The 18,493-nt window shown below is 44.1% G+C and overlaps 1 protein-coding gene across 2 annotated transcripts in view; it reads left to right on the plus strand.

The window, feature by feature from the left end:
• Positions 1–16,724, plus strand: part of TBX5 (T-box transcription factor 5) — a 95,097-nt gene extending 78,373 nt beyond the window's left edge. For both annotated transcript variants that reach the window (XM_084994815.1, XM_084994814.1), the window contains one exon: positions 14,661–16,724. In XM_084994815.1, coding sequence (XP_084850941.1) covers positions 14,661–14,782 — 122 coding nt within the window. In that variant the 3' untranslated portion in view covers positions 14,783–16,724. The remainder of the gene's footprint in view (positions 1–14,660) is intronic.
• The last annotated feature ends 1,769 nt before the right edge of the window (positions 16,725–18,493 follow it).

Raw genomic sequence — 18,493 nt, forward strand, 5'->3', positions numbered from 1 at the left:
GACTAAATACAACTGTCTCATCTACTCCCCTTCACATCACTTTTATGAGGAAAGTTCTACTATGATCCTTGTTTACTGATGAAGATACTGAAATTTGAGAGCAGGAGTAAATTGTCAAATATCTTACTTGCTTACCCTAGGCTAGAAAGTCAGGGCGCCCAGAGCATGAGGAAGTGGGATTTAAATAGCCCCGCCCTCTCCCCACAAGGTGCCCCGCCCTGTGCTGTTACTGGGGATAAAAGCCAAATGAAACAATGGCCTTTCTTTCCAGGAGCTCAGAGTCTGCGGGACTGACTGCCCCACAGAGACAGAGAAAAGGCCCACGGGTGGGGTGTAAGGAAGCAGGGATGGTTCTGGAAGCTCACAGCCTACTGGCCTGTTGATTTTTGCTTTGCCCTCATCAGCCCAATGGCAACAAGCCCTGTCTTCCATCTCTTGTTTAGGAGGTTATTCATTTGTTGAATTCATTCATTCAACAAATATTATTAACAAGCCAAGTGTTGTTCTAGATTCTGGAAACATAGGAGTCAACGAGACAGAAAGGAATCTGCCCTCTTATGGCTTTTATTCTGGGTGTGTGTGTTGGGGGGCACTGGCAGTAAGCCATTAAACAACTAAACAAAGAAGGTAGTTTCTAATGGTGAAAAGGAAATAAACTGAGTGATGTAATATACCCCCCCCCCGGGTGGGGAGACTACTTTAGGTTGAGTGGTTCAGGGAAATCATCCTTTTTTTTTTTTTTTTTTTTTTTTTTTTTCTTTTTTTGGTCTTTTTAGGACCACACCTGCGGCATATGGAGGTTCCCAGGCTTGGGGTCTAATCGGAGCTGTAGCTGCCGGTCTATGCCACAGCCACAGCAACTCAGGATCTCGAGCCGCGTCTGAGACCTATACCACAGCTCACAGCAACGCTGGATCCTTAACCCACTGAGCGAGGCCAGGGATCGAACCTGCATCTTCATGGATACTAGTTGGGTTCCTAACCCACTGAGCCATGATGGAAACTCCCATGGAAAGCATCTCAAAGGGGCCTTTGAGAAGGCAACTGGTTGAGATTTGATGGTTGAGAAGGGGGGCAGCTGTGCCGAGGTCTGGTGGAGGCTTCTGGCTGCAAGACTACCCATTTGCATTTCCCTATAGGAGAGAAAGAGGAAGGAATCGGGCCCCTAGTCTCAAGTGGAACACACTAAGTGTGGTGAATTTATTGACTAGCCCAGGAGCACAGGGAATCGGATCTGCCTATTTGGGACCCCAGGGAGCTCTTTCCAGCTGGGCATTTGAACTTCTGTCCACTGGTTCTTCCAGAGGCCAGCCTGTAGCTGCCCAGAAGACCTTGGAGACATGCCAGCCCTGCAGCCAAGGCTGGAGCCAGCCTATGCCCACCCTCCATTGGGCTTCAGAGAATTCACTCCGCTGTCACTCACCTCGGGGTCTCTCACAGAAGAACAGCCAAACCAGGCCGGATCCCAGGAGGGCTACTGTAAGGTTTTCCTTGCCTCCAGATAATGAAGACAGCTGCTTTAAAATCAATTTGGCATCTCTGTTTTTATAGGGGAATGAGCTTGCTCACAGCTCCAAGGGACTGGAAGGTCATGGAAAGGCACAGATGCTGTATTATTAGTTCTTGGGTGAGGCTGATGATAACACACTGAGTCCTGGTTACCGCCTGTTTGGGCGGCAGGGGCTGGTAGTTACTAGGGTAATCTGATCTTATAATAAAAATAATAGAAGGAAAGGCCAAACCCCATCCTGCCCAATGGTGCCATTCACGTTATAGGGGTTTTCTTATTGGATCCTTGGTCACTATGGCAACAACTCTGAGTGGTGGTGTTTTGGGGGTGATGAAGTTTTGAGTCCCATTGACCTAGGTACAAATCCTGGCTTCAGCTATATTACACTACACCATACACCCTGATTAGGTTTATGCAACCTGTCTGAACCTCAGTTTCCTCATCTGAGAAATGGGGATGTGGTAACATTGACCTGCATCTCAGAGGGTTTTGGAGGTGAAAGAATTAAAGTGCCTGGAACATAGTAAAACCTCAGTACCTGAGAGTTGTTACTCTCACTATTATTATTCATGGTGATAATTGTCTTATTATTAGCACTCAGAATTAGCAAGTCCTGCCATATTTCCTGATGAGGAAACTGAGGCACTGAGCCATAAGATAACTTGCTTTACTCAAGTCTTCCCATCTCTCATGACAATAATGGGCTTTACAGACCCAACGAATGGGGTTTTCAGAGTCTTCCCCATAAATAAATGGGAAAAAAAAAAAAGCAATCTCTTGGCCCTGGAGACGACTTCCTAGCCTAGGATAAGCAAGTAAAATATTTACGACGCAGCCACAATAGAAGGGATATTGTTCTGGGTGGACTGAGAGGGAACATCTAAAATGCTTCCACTATTTTTTTTTTTTTCTTTTTCCTAGGGCTGTCTTTTTCATAAAGAAAGATCTTATTGCCTCACATAGGGGCCACTGGGATAATTCCAGGTGGTAGCTCTGGGAAAATCCCAGAAGAATATTCGAGCGAGGAAGGATTTGGGAGGAGAGCAAGATGAATGACCTACTCTGGTTTTCAAGGAAAGGAGAGGAAAACATAAAAATGGAATTAAGGTTAGTAAGGGAAATCAGCCAAGGGCCTTTTGGGGAGGTAGGAATAACAGGAATAGCAATAACGTTTGGCAGGTAGGAAGCACCTACTATGTGCTGGGCTTTCATTGGCACTTGATGATTTCTGTTGTCTCATTTGGTCCTTGAAAACATCAGCCAAGAAAGACAGTCATTTCGGAGTTTGAGCATAGAGAAGTCATTTTCTGTTGAGCCTTGGATTCCAATTCAAGCCTTGTTGGCTGCTTTGAAAGCCCACTCCCTCCCCCCCAGCCTCCCCACCCACCTCAACTATTGAATTGCCAAACCAAGATGATGAATGCCGATTATAAAGATCTACCTTAAAGAAATGGAGGCCCAGCCTTGTGGGGGGTGGGGAGGTTGGGGGGGTGCAGGTTGTACAAGCTTGACTTAGGCTGATGCGTTGTCCTCTTTGCTGGATGAAGAAATTCTGGCCTCTGCAATAGCCCTCCTCTCCTGCCAAGAGGCCAGAGGCTGCAGCCTTGCTTCCTCTCTCTCCTCCTGCCACCCACACACCCGCGAGTCACTTCCAAGGGTGGAGGCGCCTTTGAAGTCAGTGGTGAGGCCGTGGAAGGCGAGGGCGGCAGGGAGCTGTGGAAGAGGTGAACACGGGGCCAGCAGATAAGCAACCTAAACAACCACGAGCGCCCTCCCAGTCGCAGAATGAGGAATTTCTGACAGCGGGTCCTTGCCTGGGTTTTGCTTAGTCTAGTTTTTAGAGCTATGAAGAATGATGCTCCCAAACCCAGCTGAGCCAGAAACAGAAGGGAGGATGAGCTCAGCGGTGGTCCAGGAGCTTTCCCTCGGGCTAGAGCTCTGGGCTCTCCCAACCCTGTGGCTGTCTTGCCTGTGGCTTCCTCTCTGTCTGCGTCTGATTTGTAAATCAACTCAGCTTTGGGGGAGGGCACAGGTGTATCGTGTGTGAATGTGCATTTTTCTCTTGAGAGTATTCATGACTTGTACCTGTGTCTTTGAGATCCCTTTCTGAAAAAGGTAACAATTTTCTGTAATAAATGAATGAAAAAAAAATGAAAGCCTTTACCAAGTAGGTGGAGAATGCCAAATATGTTTTTGTTAATATTTATCTAAAATTACGAATTTGGTATGAACTTGTACACACTACTATATATAAAAAAGATAACTAACAAGGACCTACTGTATAGCACAGAGAACTCTATTCAATATTATGGGGAAAGAATCTGGAAAAGAATGGATACGTGTATATGTATAACTGAATCACTTTGCTGTATACCTGAAAGGAATGCAACATTATAAATCAAATATACTCCAATAAAAAAATAACATTTGTCTATTGTCTTAGGTGGAAATGCCCCAGAAGTATCTCAAATGACCCTGAGATGAGGATCTGTATGTCAGTAATTTTTGTTTTGTTTTGCTTTGCTTTTGGAGGTGATCCCAGCAAGCACCAGTAAGGGTGTAGAGAAATTTTCAGGACAGCAGTCAATACAGAATGTATGCATGAGTGGGTTTACTGCTGTGGGAAACTCTGAGAAATGATGGATCATCTCAGAGGAAGGACAGGAAGGTGGCATCTACATCTTCCAGATCCAGCCTGTTATTGTCTGAGGGCTACTCCTGGACTTCTGGTCTACCCTGGGAGCTAAGGCCAGGGGATGCTTTCAGGTGGAGGGCTGCCAGTACTTGCACTAGGAAGCCATCAGCCTGCATAGGAAGGGTGTGGGCTGAGAGCATATGGGTGAACTCCCCACGGCATCTACTATAGCCATAAATTCACATTTACTCATTTCATTGCTGAGTGCAATTTTCTACTTATAAGAGATGGAGCTCTGAAGATGACAAGCTTGGATTTTGTAGTGAATTAGCAACAGGGCTCATATAATATTAATTATATAAGTATTTACATAAATGCTGTGGGCTTATAGGTGAGCTTCTGGGACGAAGCATCATGAAACATTTCTTTGCGTGGGAAATAAATATGTGCAAATGTGGTAGAAGAAATAAAGAAAATATGAAATTAAGAAACAGTAAAGTTGGAGTTCCCATCATGGCTCAGTGGTTAACAAATCCGACTAGGAACCACAAGGTTTCGGGTTCGATCCCTGGCCTCACTAAGTGGGTTAAGGATCTGGTGTTGCCATGAGCTGTGGTGTAGATCACAGATGCAGCTTGGATCTGGCATTGCTGTGACTGTGGCATAGGCCGGCGGCTGCAGCTCCAATTAGACCCCTAGCCTGGGAACATCCTGTGCTGCGGGTGCAGCCCTAGAAAAAGGCAAAAAGACAAAAAAAGAAGAAAAAGAAAGTAAAAGAAACAGTAAAGTCAAATGAGATATCTGTAGTTACCCTCAAAGTTAGACTGGTTTAGGATTCAGGTGGTTCAAGTTCTAATTCTGACACCTAGGATTGTGTGACCTCCCGAGAAGTTGCTTAACCTCTGAGTCTCAGTTTTTGTCCTTTAAAAAACAAAACAAAACAAAACAAATCAAAACAAAAAAACCTGTCAGCCGAATATTAGTTTTGTCTTCTCTTTAGCCTGTCAAATTTTATAAATACTGATCACATATAGCTGTCATGAAAATTAAGTGAGTTAGTGCCTACAGACAATAGTTTTAGGTTATATTATTTGTTTAGTATTCTTTCTTATTTCTCACCTTTGTCATGACTTCCTGTGTCAGGGGTATACTTCCTGTCTCATTGACTTAAGACTTGGCCATTTGGCTTACTTTGGCAAATGGATATCTGTGAAAGTAACATATACACCCTCTGAGTGGAGATTTTATTTATTTTTAATTTTTAATTTTTTTCTTTTTTGGCCACACCTGCAGCATGTAATGGTTCCTGGGCCAGGGATCAACCCACACCACAGCAGCGACCTGAACCATCGCAGTGACAAGGCCAGATCCTTAATCTGATGAGCCACAAGAGAACTTCTGAGTGGAGACTTTAATTGTGCTTTTGGTTTTGATTTACCCAATACCATTTATTAATACCATTTACTTCACAGAGTAAAGGAGTGAAATACCCAGCACGGTGTCTAGTGCATAATAGATGCTCAATAATTAATTCCCACTGATATAAAGGTGGCTTGGGATTAGAAGAAAAACTAATGGTTGACTTGGAAAAGGTATTTCTACATTAGAAAGATTTCCTCCAAATGATCAAACAAGTACACTCTTTGAGGATTTGGCCAGGAATCTCTAGACTTTATTAAAATTATGCATTCTTACTAATCTAAAAAAATGAGGATGATATATATATATATATATTTCCATGTCCATATGCCATATATTCATAATGTACTCATGTATTATTAGTAACATAATAAATATTATAAACATATGCAAAACTTAGACATGAAATGACCTAAAAAATTAACATAAATGGAAGTTCTGCTATTTTCCTCCAAATTCCAAAAGATAATTCCATGCACCCTACTTTGCCTACCACAGTCTGGGTCCTTGCTATTCAAAGTGGGTTTCCTGGACCAGCAGCATCAGCATCACCTGGGAGCTGGTTTGAGATGCAGAATTTCAGACCTCACTCCAGGCCTGCTGCCTCAGAATCTGCATTTTAACAGGGAACTGAGTGCACATTGAAGTGTGGGAAGCACTGCTTTCCTCCATGGCAGTTGCCCTGCCAGTCTTGGACCTTCTCCTCATTACCTGAGGTGGAATGAGTTTTTCTTATTGTCTTCAAATCAATGGGCATTTGAATTTGCTGGCTGCCTGTGACAGGGCACCAAGTTCTGTAAACCTACTTTGGCATGGGCTGTCCCGAGCCTAGCCTGCTGAATGTTTCTCATTTAGCCTATACGTAGTGATGCCAGCCAATTTGGAGACATCCGCAAAGAAAGGGCTGCTGGTCTCCACAGTTTGAAACGTGATTGCTGAGCGATTCCATAAATCTGCTTCGGAAAGGCCCGGCAATATTTTTGGAGGTAAGAAAGCTAACAAAACTAATCCCTCGCCGTTCCTTGAAGTGGACTCAGATGGAAATAAAATCTTTCCACAAAGTGAGCTTTGGCCCCACTTCCTCATTTCGGGTCCAAAAATGACTTTCAGAGAGCATGTTAGCAAGAGCTCTGGCTGGAGCTCAGAAAGGCAGGCCTGCGGCAGAGAGGTGGAGGGGCCGTCATCAGGGAAGCACGCTAATGGGCTGGGCTGCACAAACATTATTTTTTCGTTCTGAGGGTAGAAACAACTGTTGGAGAATTCATCAAACTCTAGGCAGGGAAAGGGCTTGGTTTCTGCTGCCCTGGCACTGCCCCCAGCCCAGAGTGGACTTGAGTCACCTTTAGTCATTTGGGACACAGCCAAAGGTTTGGTTGCCAGCCAGCCCATTGGACTTTATGGGAGCGGAAGGGGGAGGGGTGGCCAGGCCAGTGGCTCAGACTGAAGACTGTGAAAGGGGCTACAGGATGGCTTTCTGATGGAGGGCAGTGTTGGGCAGCACCATGGCAGAATGTGCCTGTTTCTTTCCCCATCTGAGTTTGCCCCTCAACTCAGCGTCCAATGGCTGCCATGTTGGAAGTCAGCAGGGTGTTAAGGGAGACAGATCGTAGAGAGGGACCTCGTGCCCCTTTGGTGCCCATCCCTGGCCTGTTCCTCTTAAATCTATTTCCTGCCCTTCCTAAGCTCTCTTCCATATAGCAGATGGCTGACAACTGCAAACTACAATTCCCAGTGTCCTTTGCTTCTGGTTAGGTTTAGCCAATGGGAGCCGCCCATGGAAGGTTAGAAGGTTGGGGGATGAGATAATGGAAGATGCAGCTAAGGTCATTCTCCCACATTCCATCCTCCTCTCTGATGAGCGGCCTCTCTGGGCTGTGTTTCCTAGGTGGTTCCAGCTTTCTCTATGTCCCTCCATGGTCCCAACTTGCTTCATGGCAGCCCCAGCTCCCTGGTTCTGGTAATATCCCCTCCTCTTTGGGTCCTTCCTGTCACAGATGTTAGGGACTTTCTGTTTCTTGCTAATCTGAGACATCTCCCACGCCCTATTTGCCCTTTCAGCTCTTCCACACATTTGTCACTAGTGACCTATGTTAAATCCATTTTCTTGAACTACCTGATGGGATGGCCTTGTCTTCCAATCCAGAGACTGACCAAAAAATGCTGAGCAACAGCAAATTGAATGCTATCAAATGAGTAAGTATTCAGAGACCATTCCAGGATCTGATGACTCTGGGTAACCTAAACAATGTGTTACAAGGACACTGGTTTTTCCTGTGATTTGAAAGCAAAATGGAACAAGAGACCCACAACAAATAGAAAGCATGAAGTTTCCAATATTTAGGGAGCAGGAATTAATAGGACAATCTCCTTAGGATACAACCTTTGAGATAAATCACTGCTTTCCTTAGGTGTTTCATAGCACTCATGATTCATTTCTTAGAAGAGAGAGGCTTTCAGGGCCACTGGTTGACCAGAAAGCCCAGGGCAACTTGACTAACAGTCTCACCAAAATTGCAAATAACTGGGAGGGAACTTGTATTTTCTAGGAAACTGTATGAACTTAGGGGTGACACAAACATTCAAGTTTGTAGCAGTCTCCTTCCTTGATTTAATAGTGAGGGTGTCCTATCTGAAACTACAAACCCAGAGTACCTTGCATGTAATAGATTCTTTCAGTGGACTATGTTGATTCAGTTGCCCACCATCTTCAGATAGCAGCACCTTGGTTTTCCTTTGAGTAGTGCCAGTGATTAGACTGCTGGTTTCCCTCCAGTATGTTTTCTCACTCTTGCATAGCAAGGAAATAAATATGTCCATAAGAAATCTGTAGTTATAGGAAATAAAGAGAAGAACAGGGCAAGGGAGTAGAGAGTGACAAGGTGCAGCCAAGGGCAGTCTGTCTAGGAAGGTAAATTTGAGCCAAGACCTGAATAATTTAAGTCAATGAGCCATGCAGCTTTCTGGAGCAGAGCTTACTGTGCAGAGCAAATAGCAAGTGCAAAGGCCCTGGGGTAGGAGCTTGATTTGCATTCTGGAGGAAGAGCAGAAGACAGTGTTGCTGGGATGGAGTGAATGGGGGAGCCAAGGTAGAAAGAACAGTGTGCATCAAGTGCTGCAGAGGCTGAGGATCATGGTTAGGACTCCAGATTTTACTTGGAGTGAGCTGAGAGCCATTGAAGGTTTTGAGTGGGATATGTTTCAGATCAGATGGCTGATCGCTGTATGGAGAACAGACGGTGGTGGGGAGCAAGACAAAAGCATTATTCTCTACAGTTTATCATCCACATATCAGCCAGAGGATGAGTGAATGTGAGAAGGTAAAAGAAGGAAGGGATATTGAAAGTTAAACAAAACGAGATTTAAGTAAGAGTTCAAGACAAGATTGGAAAGGTCACTCCAGGTCTGTGCATGAGTCATTGCCAAATGCAGGGAGTAGACAGGATTTACTCTGGGAAATCTGAGGTGGGAGCAAACACATGATCCTGGGGAGAGAGGGAGGTGGGGTTTGAGCAGGGCTTGAAGGATGAGGTGGACAAATTCCAGTCCGTGCCATCACAGGAATTCATAAGCAGAGGAAAAGCTTGGGTCAGATGGATCTACCAGTTATTTTCTGGCCAACCAGGATTATTAATCCATCCAGCTGTCAGGGGTGGAAAGTGATGAATGATTCTTGACTCTATTAGCACTGCCTAGCTTTCTGTTCTCCTGGGAAGGCTATGAGTTCCAGCCTCTCTGGCTGGCAGAGTCTGGACTTCTTAATAGAAAATGAATGGGTGAGGTACAGGGGTGTACAATGGTGAGTCAAACACACATGCCCCTCTCCAAGGAGTTTTTAGACAAGTAGGGGAATGCAGTGCTAAATAAGTTAAAAAAAATTGAGTTTCCGTTGTGGCTCTGAGGGTTAAGAACCCAGGTAGTATCCATGAGGATTCAGGTTCAATCCCTGGCCTCACTCAGTGGCTTAAGGATCCAGCATTGCCCCAGGCTTTGGTGTAGGTCACAGGGGTGGCTCGGATCTGGCATTGCTATGGCCGTGGTGTAGGCCTGCAGCTGCAGCTCCAATTCGACCCCTAGCCTGGGAATTTTCATACACCACAGATGTGGCTCTAAAAAAGAAAAAAAAAAGGTAAAAAGGAGAACTGTATCTTTTTAAGTCTTGGTGAATGTGATGTGGGAACAGATTAGAGTGTGAGTGGGGCAGAGGAAGGGCACGGGGAGGTCTTCTGGGAAAGGGACATCTGGGGTGAACTTGAAGGAGTCTCAGCTTTTGAACAAAATTGGAAGGAACAGCATAGGTGGTAGAGGGAACAGTAGGTGCTAAGAATTCAGGGCAAGAGGTATCTTCCTGGATTCAAGGACATATAAGAAAGCAAGTATGTTGGGGACAGGGTGTCCAAGAAGAGTAGGACTGGAGGGAGATTCTCCAGCTATTCCTTATTTTCCATTTATTAGAGAAAAGGCAAAGAAGTATGTGAAGGCAAAAACATGGAGTTTGGGGGGGGGTATTTTATTGCAAACCATTATTTCCTGTATCTGGAATAATGCAAGTTGGGGGTATGAGTTACTGATCATTGATAAGAGTGATCACTGTATTGATTCCCACTATTTTCATTAAGAAGTAATCACTTCCTGGAGTTCCTGTCATGGCTCAGTGTTAGCGAATCTGACTAGGAACCATGAGGTTGCGGGTTCGATCCCTGGCCTTGCTCAGTGGGTTAAGGATCTGGCATTGCCATGAGCTGTGGTGTAGTTTGCAGACGCGGCTCGGATCATGCATTGCTGTGGTGTAAGCTGGCAGCTGTACAGCTGTAGCTCAGATTAGACCCCTAGCCTGGGAATCTCCATATGCCGCGGGAAGTGGCCCTAGAAAAGGCAAAAAGACAAAAAAAAAAAAAAAAAGTAATCACTTCCCAGCCTGACAAAGTCAAGAAAACCCACTTTAAAACCTTGGCCAAGCACAGTTTTGTCTTCCTGGCTCAAGGGTTTCAATTGCTGTCTTGGAGAGCATTTTCCCCCAAGGCTTTGGTGGTCTAAACTGTTTGCTTAATTGCCACTGAATGTCAGTTAAGTAGGAAACTTTTTCAGATGCAAAGGTGCTGCCTTTGGGCTTATTCCAGGTTGCAAACAGACAAATAATCAAACAAACCCAATCCCAACTACTTACCAAAAAGGGCTTGGCAGGCCCAGGCACTGGGTGAGCTTTGGTACAAACCTTAAAGTTTTAAAAGCCACTTGTTTCCAGGATCCGGCAGATATTAAAATCCTTCTTCATTCCAAAGCCATTTTATGTTCCAGGGGCTTTTAATTCATGTGGTTCAGATTCATTTGCACCCAACTCATTAAAACAGATTTGTTATGGTTTCAAAAGCCACACAGCATCATTTGATACCCAAGAAACCTCACCATCTTTGCAGACTCACCAGCCAATGGTTTCTCACCAGTTCTCAACAGGCTCCAGAATGAATTTGGAGCCCCATAGTCAGGAGCCTCCTCTATTGTTGGCAGTGGTGTTCTTTATTTGTTATTTTGTTTCCAAATTGAGAAAAAGATTGGTCCCTGGACTGTATTTTAAAGAGGTTCTTCTCAACATCTCCATTCTCTGTGACAAGGGTGATCACTCATTCATTCAACAGGCATTTGGCGAATGCTTCCTGTGTCCCAAGCACTGTGTTAGAAATGGGGAAACAATATACAGCGTGGATCTGACTCATGCTCTGCCCTAAATGGAATTTGCAGTCGATTGAGGAAGACAGGCGTTAAACCATAGTGACTCATAAAGCAGTTTAATTACAAAGGCAATTTTTTCAGCAATCAACCAATGTCTAGAGCATATTTCTATGGGAAAGACATCATTTGGCATCAGAGATAAAGCAGTAAAACAAAACAGACACAGCCAAAAATAGGGATATAGATAGCACTGAGGTTGAAATGAGAAGAATCAGTTCTCAAGGAACTTTATACGGGAGATGAGAGCTAGGTTTGTGACAAGGTCAAGGGCAATTTCAGTTATGCTCAGAAAACAAAGCTTTTACATTTATCTGTTTGGGTATCAGTCTCCCTCACAGGATTATGAGTTGCTTGAGGCCAGCAGATGAGTCCTAGATGTCTTCGTAATATACCCCTTATACGTCGACTTCTTTGCATTTCTCTGACCTGAGCCACTCTCTCTCCCTCTCTCTCTCTCTTTTTTTTTTTTTTGTCTTTTTAGGGCCACACCTGCAGCATATGTGGGTTCCCAGGCCAGGGGTCGAATCTTTACAGCTGCCAGCCTACACCATAGCCCCAGCAACACAGGATCCTTAACCCACTGAGCGTGGCCAGGGATGGAACCCAAGTCTTCATGGATACTAGTTAGGTTCGTTACCGCTGAGCCAAGCCAGTCTCCTCTCTTGCCTGGATGCCTATAGTAGGCTCCGAAGTGGTTTCCCAGAGCCCTCTCTTTCTATAATTCAGAATCATGTTAAATGTACAAATCTCATTATTTCACTCCTCTGTTTACAGTGCAATGGCTTCCCTTTGCATCAAGAAGAAAATCTAAACTCCTTACTCTGGCCACAAGGACTCTCCTGTCAGTTCCTTAAGAACTGATTCTTCTTTGAGTCCCTCTCAGGTTTTGGTCCACTGCAATGCATGGAGGCAGTGGACCACAAATATTTGTTGCCATGTCATGAGGGTTAAATCACTAAAATGAATGATAGTACTTACTAAGAACTAAGATCGAGGACCAGGCTCTGCACTTGGCGCTTTACCTTTATCATCTCAAGTCACCCCCAAAATAACCCTTTAAGGTAGATTTTATTGTTTCCCTGCATTTTTGTAGCGGAAACGATTGAGGCTTAGAGAGGTAAGGCCACGTGTCCCTGATCACACAGCTTGTCAGCAAATGATGAAATCAGGATTCAAACTCAGCTCCGCATGACTTTTTCAGGCTCATAGCTGCAAAACTGTATTTGTTCCTCCTTTATGGATAACCAAGCCTCAACTCCATCTTTCTTAAAGACAAAAGCAGGGAGAACCCCTGGCCTGTTTCTTCATGGGCTACCCATTGACTGCCATTTGAGTTAGAGCCTCTATAAAATTTGGTGAGTTGGGGTGAAGACATGGTCCCACATCACAGGGGTCTGATTATTTATGTTCCTCTATAGGCCTGGAGTACAGTGGATGGAGACTCTGCTTGTGGTTGGACAGGTTCATTCTGCTGCTTGTTGGCTGTGTGGCCTTGGCACGTCACTTTATTTCTCTGAGCTTCATCAGTAAAATGGTACCGGTGGTGATAGCTCTATTTCAGTGGGTATCTAGGAGGATTCAGTGTGCCCTTAGCAAGCACCCAGAGCATGCTTGTTGTTATCATTGCTGTCATAGAGGTGCAGGTTCAAGGGTAATAAAATGGAGGGGTCACTTCAAGGATCTCTATATTTTCTGTTTTTTCTTTCTTTCTTTCTTTTTTCTTTCTTTCTTTTTTTTTTTTCAAGGCATGAACACCTGTGGCATATGGAGGTTCCCAGGCTAGGGGTCATATTGGAGCTGCAGCTGCTGGCCTACACCACAGCCACAGCAACGCAGGATCTGAGCCGTGTCTGCGACCTGCACCACAGCTCATGGCAATGCCAGATCCTTAACCCACTGAGCGGGGCCAGGGTTTGAACTGGCGTCTTCATAGATACCAGTAAGATTCATTACCACTGAGACACAAAAGAACTCCTCCCTTTCTTGGCCGCACCCACGGTATCTGGGCCAGGGATCATAATGCAAGCCACAGCTGTGACAATGCTACATTCTTAACACACTACACCAGGTCGGGCATTGAACCTGCACTGCCAAAGACAAGGCTGGATCTTTAACCCGCTGTACCACGGCGGGAACTCCAAGCACCTCTTTCTAAAGTTACAAAAGGATGTAACTGAATTCTTCTGGGCGTGAATTATTTGCAAGTCCAGGGTCTTCTTGACCTGCTCCTCTCTTCCAGGGTTCCCCTCCCTTCCCCTCTTGTGATTTGAGGATTCTGAACCCAGATTTTGGCCTGGGAGCCAGAAGCCCAGCAGTTCTTTGGAAGTAAAAGATTTAACCATCCATCCAGCTCACAAACCTCTTCCAAGTCTCAGGGGGAATATTTCCATTTCTGATAAGGAGTAAAAACAGAGCAACTCATTCCATATGGGCCATGGAGAGGGGTGGGCAGGAGCGGAGATGGGGGTGGGGGCAAGGTGTGCAGGCCTGCACGGGGTGGATGTGGGGCTGATGAAGGACCCACTGGCCTGCCAGGCCGAACGTCCTCCTCTTTGGAGGGATCAGGAGAGCTTGGGGACAGAGGGAGAGGATCGGAGTTCTGGACAAGGAGGTGACAAGTCAGAGGATTCATCCCAATTTTTCTTTTGGGTGGCCCCAAGGATGTGTGTCAACATCTGTTGTTTCGAAAGAAATGGCAGCTTTAACTAGAGAGGGATGTGGAAAGGGTGGGATTTATCGTTATTCAGCTTTGCATCCATCTGGGTTAAGATGTGGGTGGATTTTAGAGAAAATCACACAGGATGTCTTGGTAGGCTGTTTGGCAAGAAAATGATGTCATTTTCCTTCCAATGGATGCCTAGAAAAAAATTAAATGCTGCTTGAGTTGAATTTGATTTGGGGCTGTTTGGCTGGATTCTGCCCACTGATGTGGGTTTTGTCTTCCAGGCTATGACCCAGGCTGTGCCCTCTGTCCAGACTGTTGGTTCTCCTTATTTTTAACCTGGAAATTTACTAACACTTACCTAATACTGTTTCCTTGCCGAGTATTTTCTAAGCACTTTCTAAAATGTTAATATCCTTCTAAAACATGAACTTCTTTAATCCTTCCAGTAAACCTATCCGATTGGCATCATGATTATTTTCAGTTACACTAACAGGGAAACTAATGTAACCAACCCACCCCCTCAGAACACAGGTGGCAGACCCAGGATTTGAACCAGGCCAGCACAGCTCCAAATGCTTAACCAGTACTCTACTTAATTCTTAGACTTTTGTTATACCTTCCAATCTCCACTTAGATTTTCCTGGTCAGAGATGCTCTCTCATCTTCAAGTGTCATATGACTTGTTTCTCTTCTGCTCTCTTTAGGACCTCTTAATTGCCCCCATGAGAGTGTGAGAGAGTCAGAGTGCCCTGTTCAGATTTCCTTCCCCAAAGTCCTGTCTGAAGAGGTTGCACAGACCGAAGAGGCTGGATCAACCTCCACCTGAAGGTGCATCCACAAGCCAGGTAGCATCTGAGCCCCATGAAATTATCAAGTCTTTGCTCCAGTGAGTGCTGGAGACCACAAGAGCTACTCTTCCTGGTGATGTCTGGCTAGGACCTCCTCTCAACTACAGCCAACATGCCCCATGTTGAACATCGGTTTACAGGGCCGTGAGACTTTACTGAGTCAGTGTGTGACTTTCTCATGGAAGAATCTCCCCTTCCATTGTCTTGGACATTCATAAGATGGAAGGTGATGGAGGTGGAAGTTGGGGCCCTGAACATCGCTGAAATGAGTGGTCATCCAGAGGACCTGAGAGCCACCTATAAGCTGTGACTCAGTGGGGCTGAAAAGGACCAGCCAGAGATGGTCACTGAGCTTTAGCAGTTGTGAAAGATCCTCCCAGTCTATGTGCTTCTAGATGTACTTAGATCTTGGCTCAAATGTCACTCTTCAGAAAAGTCTTCCCTGACCTTAAGTCAAAGGCTAAGTTATTCTCCAACTTACAAGTCTATTTCCTCCCATTTATCACCATCAGAAAATGTCTTCCTTGTTTAGCAACTTGTTCAGCATCTCTGTCCTGCCTAGAAGGTGTAGAACCAGATGGGCTTGTTCAGGGTTCTAGGCTCAGTGCCCCATCCAGAGCCATCCCATCCCCATCCTGTATGAGGCACCCAGTGCTCTGGAAGGAATAGATGAACCCCTCCTTGTCTTTAGAATAAAGTCCAAGATGCAGCATGTTACTGCAGAGCTCCTATCAGCAAAGGGATGAATGGATCCATTTAGAGGAATGGAAAATGGAAAGGTGGGAATAGCCCATGAAATGTTGGGTGGGGTCATTACCAGTCATGGGAATGGGGAGAAGAACATCTCAGCCAGAGCCATGAGCCCTGGTTCAGTGAACGAAGAGATGGAAGTGGTCCACATGGACATCTGTCACTTGAGGTAAGGCAGGAGGATGCCAGTCTGCCAGTCACATGTCTGCTACAGCAAGGTGGACCTTGGCCAAGTTTGAAGCATCCCCCCTCGATTTTCATTTTGATCAGATAAGATTCCTGATTGCTTAACTCCATTTATGGTCTTTAAAAAGCTTCGCTGCTGGAGCCACAAATTCTTCAAGGGCGATCCCTGCTTGGAGCAAGCCATTGGCCTGCCTTCAGCATGGGCTCTTGGTAGGCAGTAAATCATTCTTGCTTCCTTCCACCCTTGGAGCCAGAGATGGGAGCTGCTTGCCAGAGTTAGTCAATGGGCCAAGGGCTCTCTGGAGACAGGGATCTTCTTTGCAAAAACCAGGGGGGTGGGAGTGGGGTGGAGTTTAGGGCACCCTGAGGGAGATCTGGCTTCTTTACTGGGTTTAAGGATCCAGGGGTCTCTCCAGTCCCCAGGTCTTGGCCAAGGGTGGGAGGAGAGGCCTGTCAGAACCAGAGGACGGGTCCTCCTTGGTCGGTTAGGGAAAGACAAATAGCCTAAGAACAGTAAAGGTGATTACTCGGGGGTGGGGGGTGGGGGAGGGTGCTTAATGAATATGTATTTAGAACTCTCTATATTCCTGAAGTAATCCCATGTTTTTAAAATAAAAATAGAAGGGCACAGACAAGCCAAAAAAAACTATATACGTATGGATAATCCCTCTACCTAGACATAACATCATTAATATGTTGTGGTTTAGCTTTCTAATAATTTCATGCATAAATATATATATGCTTTTGATTAAAATGGAGTTACACAAGAGACTGTTGTATGACCTGCCTCTCTCACTCAACATTTTGTCAGGATGTATTTCCTTGCAAATAAACGTGGAGCTGCCTCATTATTTCTGATTGTTGCCTTAGAGTTCAATGTATGGATGGCCTGTGATTAAATAGGAATTTAACCAAATTACTACTGTTGACATTAAGACCATTTCTAATTGTTTGCACTCATGAATAAAAGTACTATGAGCATCCTTTTATGTCCCTCTTTTCATAAGTTTCTGAATATTTCTTTATAATAAATTAATTTAAGTGGAATTGCTGGGTTAAGGGTATGCACATTTTTATGATTTTTTTAACATATGCTGCCAAGAAGTCTTTCTAAAAAAGTGTATTAATTAAATTCTCATGAGACATATTTATGAGACGATGCCTTGATAGAAATAACTTTGAAAGCAATATATCTTATTTTTAAAAATATAGAAATATAAAAGGAAAGTTACTGCTTTGGTTTTCCTTCCTAGAAAAGATCACTTTTTTGAATGTCTTTTTTTATTATTATTTTTAATAGTTATTTCCCCAATACAGTTTTTTTTTCTATTGCACAGTATCATGACCCAGTTACACATACATGTACACATTCTATTTTCTCACATTATCATGCTCCATCATAAGTGATTAGACATAGTTCCCAGTGCTGCTCAGCAGGATCTCATTGCTAATCCATTCCAAAGGCAAGAGTTTGTATCTATTAACCCCAAGCTCCCAAACCACCCCACTCCCTCCCCCTCCCCCTTGGCAATCACTAGTCTGTTCTCCAAGTCCATGATTCTCTTTTCTGTGGAAAGGTTTGTTTGTGCCTTATATTAGATTCCAGATATAAATGATATCATATGGTATTTGTCTTTCTCTTTCTGACTGACTTCACTCAGTATGAGAGTCTCTAGTTCCATCCATGTTGCTGCAAATGGCATTATTTCATTCTTTTTTATTTTTTTACCGCACTGATATCAGATCCCAATTTCCATTGTCTTGATTCTGCCAGACTAACTCCACCCTCTTCGTAAGAGTTGCTTCTGGACTATAGGATCTGGAAGGGTCAATAGGCAAGACATGGAAGCAACCTCAATGTCCATTGACAGAGGCATGGATAAAGAAGATGTGGTACATAGACACAATGCAATATTACTCAGCCATAAAAATGATTGAAATCTTGGCATTTGCAGCAACATGGATGGACCTAGAAATAACCATGCTAAGTGAAGTTAGTGAGACAGAGAGACAACAGTGTCATATGCTATCACTTATATGTGGAATCTAAAATAAGGACACAATGAACTTCTTTGCAGAACAGATACGGACTCACAGTATTTGAAAACCTTAAGGTGTCCAAAGGAGCCAGGTTGGGGGGGAGGTGGGGGGAATTGGCTGGGGATTTGGGATGGAGATGCCATAAAATTGGTTGTGATGATCATTGTACAACTATAATTGTAATAAAATTCATTGAGTTAAAAAACAAAGGGAACCCAGAGAGCTAGCTCTCACTTCTGCCATGTGAGATAACTGTGAGAAGGCACACATCTATGAGGAAGTGGGTCCCTGCCAGACATCAAATCTATCAGCTCCTTGACCTTGGACTTCCAGCCTTCAGAACTGTGAGAAATACATTTTTGTTGTTTATAAGCCACCCAGTCTGTGGTATTTTTCTATAGCATCCTGAACAGATGGACTGAGACAAGTCACAACTAAAGAGATACATATCTGGATGTTGTTACAAAGGATCTTTTCTTAATATTTTATATATGGAAATATATATATATGCAGAAATAAAATATATAAATATATATATTCTCACCAAAAATATGTACATGTACACACATAAACACATAATTTTAACTTGGAAATAAATGTAAAATTACTAACTTTTATAAATAATTTAAAATTTTTTAATTAAAAAATTTTTAAATAAAAATAAAATAAATCTGGAAGGGTCAAGACTACATTTATTTTGTTCATTTTTGCAT

Source organism: Sus scrofa, chromosome 14, assembly GCF_054392235.1.
Source record: "Sus scrofa isolate SSC_HxYL_T2T_F1_AM1 chromosome 14, Sscrofa_HxYL_maternal_Yorkshire_Landrace_v2.0, whole genome shotgun sequence".
NCBI classification, from domain to species: domain Eukaryota; kingdom Metazoa; phylum Chordata; class Mammalia; order Artiodactyla; family Suidae; genus Sus; species Sus scrofa.